The sequence below is a fragment of the Quercus suber genome, unplaced genomic scaffold, assembly GCF_002906115.3.
Source record: "Quercus suber isolate HL8 unplaced genomic scaffold, Cork oak 2.0 scaffold_113, whole genome shotgun sequence".
In the NCBI taxonomy this organism is placed as follows: domain Eukaryota; kingdom Viridiplantae; phylum Streptophyta; class Magnoliopsida; order Fagales; family Fagaceae; genus Quercus; species Quercus suber.
Window position 1 is genome coordinate 462,664 of NW_027069578.1, and position 4,827 is coordinate 467,490.

The following is a 4,827-nucleotide window of genomic DNA, read 5'->3' on the forward strand; positions in this document are numbered from 1 at the left end:
TACATTTCTCTCTTATATTAGTAGTTAAGTACTAATATAACTTCTTTTTAAAATAAAAAATAAAAATAAAACTGTCATGAGTAAGAAGTATAAATCCAAAAATTAAAAAATTTTCGCATGTGCGATGACGCTAACTCTAACTAATGCTTGAATTTCGCATGTGCGATGATGCTAACTCTAACTAATGTTTGAACTTTTAATCGCAAAATAAAATAATAATTAAAAAATTTATTTATTAAATTATTGATGTGACATTAATCACATTAATTGGGTTCACGCCCGAATGAAAAAGACCTTCATCCAAAATGATCATGAGTCATTCATTGAGAGTTGATGCGGTGCAGGTTTCGGAATGAGTTGTGAAATATGGCGGTAAACCAACGGTTAAACTGTTGTTTTTATGTTTGAACAGTTGTAATTGTCAATTTCTAACAAAAAAAATAAGGTTGCCTATGAATGAGTTGTGATATTTAAGGCTGAACATCCAAGTGGGACCCAGGCTCTTAAAAATTTGTCATAGTTAAGGAAGCTTGGGAAATGGAAGACTCCTTAATTCTTCACTGGTCTTTCTGAAACATTTTTCTTGCTCTTGCGGATCCTCTGTGATATCAATACCACCCAGTTTCTTTTGTTGGCCATTGAGACTCCATGGTCACAGAGACAGAGGTAATGTTCATTACTGGAATTCTTTGATGTCAAGAACAAATACATTTGTGGTTTTCTTGAATTTCTTCTTTGTGTTTTTGCATTTGTTTTGGGTAATGAAAGATCAGTTTCTTCAAGGTTTGTAAAATTTTCTCTTCTGGGTATTACTATAAATATTTGGTTTTCGATGGTTGGATTGGATTGGAAGCTGAATCTTTGGGCCCCTGGTTTTTCTTTGTTGTTTTCACTCTTTTAAAGTTTTGACTGTTGGATTGTAGTCCAAGTGAGTGGCTATCTAGCTCTGAAGTCTTTTTATCTGGCAGGGTTGCTACTTTCTAGTAATTTCTCTTTTGCTTGCTGATAGGTTTTTTATTTATTTAATATCTTCTTTATGGAAAGTGCAATTGATCTATGCTTGTAATAAAATTTTTGTTAGGATGTGCTTATGATATTAGATTCATAGTGTTTTGAAAATTTTGTCTGCTTAATAAATGTTTGGTGGAATCAAATAGTGACATCCAAGAAGTTATAATAAATGAAATACATGTAGAAGATTGTCTCAATTTGTTGATGTTTATGTTTCATCAGATTCGAACGAGCAAGCTTTAAAAAAAAGAAAGGAGAACTTTTAATGATTGGAGAGTTCCTAGTTGAAATTGTAGGGGCAGACTTTATGCTAGGGTGCCTGCAACCCATATCTAAACGCAGCATATACGTATTGCTTTTGTAGAATCTATGTGTATTGTAGAGGTAGTATCGCTTTTGTACCTCTACATATTAAAAGAAGTGGAAAAAATTATAGAACTGATTTGTGGTAAGTATTTTAGAGGTACTTATTATAAAAATGAGAAAAAGCAATTTTGTCGGCAGTTTAACCTCTACAACTTTCTCTCTTTTCTATTTTCCTAAAATTTGATCTTTCTCATTGGTTGGGTTTCTACCTTTTGTACTTTTGCCACAAGTTTGATATGGCAGACTATAAGTGGTTGTTCATCACTTTCATATGGACTCAGCTTTTTATCTAGTACTCACAATCAGCCGTATCATCGTTGTGTCAAAAGTTGTGATAGTAAGTTGTGTCCACAAATTTCCTCTTTTTGTAATATATGATGTCTTCTCTATGTTGCTAATGATTCTTTCCACATGATGCAACCGTGTTATTTTATCATAATGCTTGCCTTCTTCCTGGTTTTTATTGCAACTTCACCAAGGCAATTTCATCTTTGCTTCATTTAGGTTCACATCAAAATAAAAATGAGAAAATTGTAGAGAGTGATCGGAAGCATAGTGGAGAAAGAGATAAAAAAAAGACAATGGGGAATTATGGCCTACATCCACGGTGTAGAGCCCTAACGATTACATTTTCATTATATGATGTACATAATAAAGAGAACCCTAGTATGGTATATATAGATGTTACAAGGCCTATGGTTAGGTGTAGATGAGCTTTTTTCGAACTTGGGATAATACATGATACCACAATATATCCTTAACAATTTACAAGAACTAGTATTGCTTTCATGGTATTCTCAGGTTGTTAGAAGTTAATGTATGCATTAGCTAAATTCCATTCGCAAAAGGAGTAGATCTCTATTTGTCTTGGGACTTCTCTTCAAATTCCAGGACATAATGTAAGTAGCAGTGTGAGAGTATGATTTCAGCACCAACCACTTCCTAGCATCCATCTTGCAATATGCATGTCCTCATTCAAGATGCAAGCTTTGTTGTAACTTTTTCAGTCTTTTGAACGGAAAAATGGGGGGAGTAGGGATTGTCTCTCTTTTGTGGGGCTTATGGATGCAGGAAATTTTGTGACAAAGACTTGGCCATGATCATGAACATGTTTCTTTCTCTGGCCTGTGATTGAAGGACTTGTTATCATTTTAAACATAATTGATTTGTGAATCAAATTGCTTTGATTTTTAATCGCAAACAGAAGAAAAAGAATTTCTTTCATTTTAACCCAGTATCAATGATCAAGATTCCTATTTGACTTCTCAAGTATTTCACGAATTATTTTCCATTTTCATTATCCAGTTGCCAGAAGAGCTGTGGGGCACTGATCTCCTTACTATGACATCATTGGCAATTTGGCATGTATTTTAGACTTGAAATTTTTCTGTAAGTAAATAAAAAAAGCAGACCAAATCAGAGAATGGAAGGCTTCATTTTATATTAATCTAACTCTAGAGAGTAATGATTCCAATTTCTTTCTTCATTATCTGAACTGCTGATGTTTGTATTTACCAAAATTATGTCAACAATTGTTCTGTACTTCATGAATTCTGTGAAACTATGTATTAACTGATCACTCTTCTCAGGAACCGAGAGGATGGCCGCTCGGGCTTGGGATTATGAACATAAGACTTAGAGTAAGGGAGAGCTTACCGGCTGCTGCAGCACAGCCCTACTCTGCGCACATGCCATCAACCAGTTTCTCCTCATTCTCATCCTCCAACCTTGATACTGAGGTGACTCAAACTGACCTTATCCTTTTCATCTTCCTTTCACGTCATTTTTTCTTACATATGCTAGTGCACGGATGCTTGTTTTTGTAGCCAAATACTTGCTTGATACACATTGCTATCTAATTTGAATTCATTTTGTCATAATTTCAGCTGTATATGGGTATATAGGAACTTGAAGAACATATACTTCCTGATAGCCATTTTAACATATAATTTTTTCTGAATTCTGTTTCAAACTTAACTAAGTTCTCTGTTGAAATTTATAAATGAATCTTCAGCCACCTGTTCACTAGAAGCTATTGAAAAGACAATTGTAGCATTTGATGAAAAAGAATTCTGTTTGATTCACTCATGAGGGGAATCTTACCTCTTCTATGGGAATGTCATTGCTAGAGCTGGGATTTGTTGCTTCCATATTAGTTCACATCTCATTAGAAATGCAAGTTAGGACTGCAAAAGCAATTAACTGTTTCTAATAAGAATATTTCCTCTTTTATATCTCACAAGAAGTAGTCATTACTTACACACAAGCTTGTCCCACCCTCTTACTAATAATGTATTGATCCACTGCGAGATGAACCAGTCCACAGCATCTTTCTTTCAAGACCGTAGCATGTCACTGGGCAGGCTAATTGGGATTAAACCAGGCGAAAGAGGAGGCTTCTACGTCCCAAACTCAATCCATCTTGAAGAGCAACACAGGGTATCTACAGGGGATGCACACTCTGATGCCTCAGGGAATGGAGTGGATATGTCACGGGCAATTTGCATACCACTAGTACTTGGTGCTCTAGTAAAGATGAACCGAAGTAAGAGCAAGTCAAGAAAGTAATGCTTGATGGCAAGGCCACTTGTTTGTTTCTGATATGCAAGAGGAATTATTTGTATTTAGAAGTGAATTACTCGTTGTAACTTCATAAATTTTATCTTAATTGAATTCTTTTTCTTTTTTCTTTTTTTTTTTTTTGAAAATTGAATTCTGAATTGAGAGCATTGTTTCCATTTTCATTTGCAATATTATCAAAAACCCGCTGATCCTTGCCAAATTGCTTGATCAAGGGATCATGACTCCATTTGGAAAGGCTATGTGAAAATATTGCCTATAATTTTGTAAGTTCACTAACAATAAGTGGTAAGTATGATCAAGGAAACATTTTCACAATAGATGTGTGCTTAGTAATCTGACCGCACTTAACGTTTAGACTTGAGATTATTAACAGAGATTGGTCACAGACGACACAATCAATATTAAACAAAACCAAGCATTTTATTTTAGAGATAATTAAATATGCTACTAATTTACAGCTTGAACCTTTTCCCCTTAGACTCCAAGCATTTTGTGCATGGGAGGTGCCACTTGAGTCCTGGTATCATAAATTATTGAAGACTTTTCACTGTATCAGACGTGTTAGAAATTATCTGTTGACAGTCATTGTGCAGCACTGTTCATCTGTCACTATGCAGTTGTTGTTCACATAGAATTTGGAATTATTACTGACAGTTTCTGTGTGGCAAGAGAGTAATAAGGACTGATGCTAAGAAAGAAATGTGCTGCAAGAACAAAATAACAGTACAATATATAAAAACTGATAATAAAAATCTATTTTGAAAAGATAAAAAACTAACTTGAATAATACTTTAAAAACTGATACTCAAATTCTTCAAAATAATCCAACGATGATTCCTCTGATACAAGGATAATTTTTTTTAATAC

General features: G+C 34.3%; 1 protein-coding gene across 1 annotated transcript; it reads left to right on the top strand.

The window, feature by feature from the left end:
• The first annotated feature begins 377 nt into the window (after positions 1–377).
• Positions 378–4,066, top strand: LOC112025823 (uncharacterized). Its single transcript, XM_024058508.2, has 3 exons — positions 378–666; positions 2,967–3,116; positions 3,697–4,066. Exons 1-3 carry the CDS (start codon positions 649–651, stop codon positions 3,943–3,945), a joined length of 417 nt encoding a protein of 138 aa, XP_023914276.1. The 5' UTR covers positions 378–648; the 3' UTR covers positions 3,946–4,066.
• Positions 4,067–4,827: the final 761 nt, after the last annotated feature.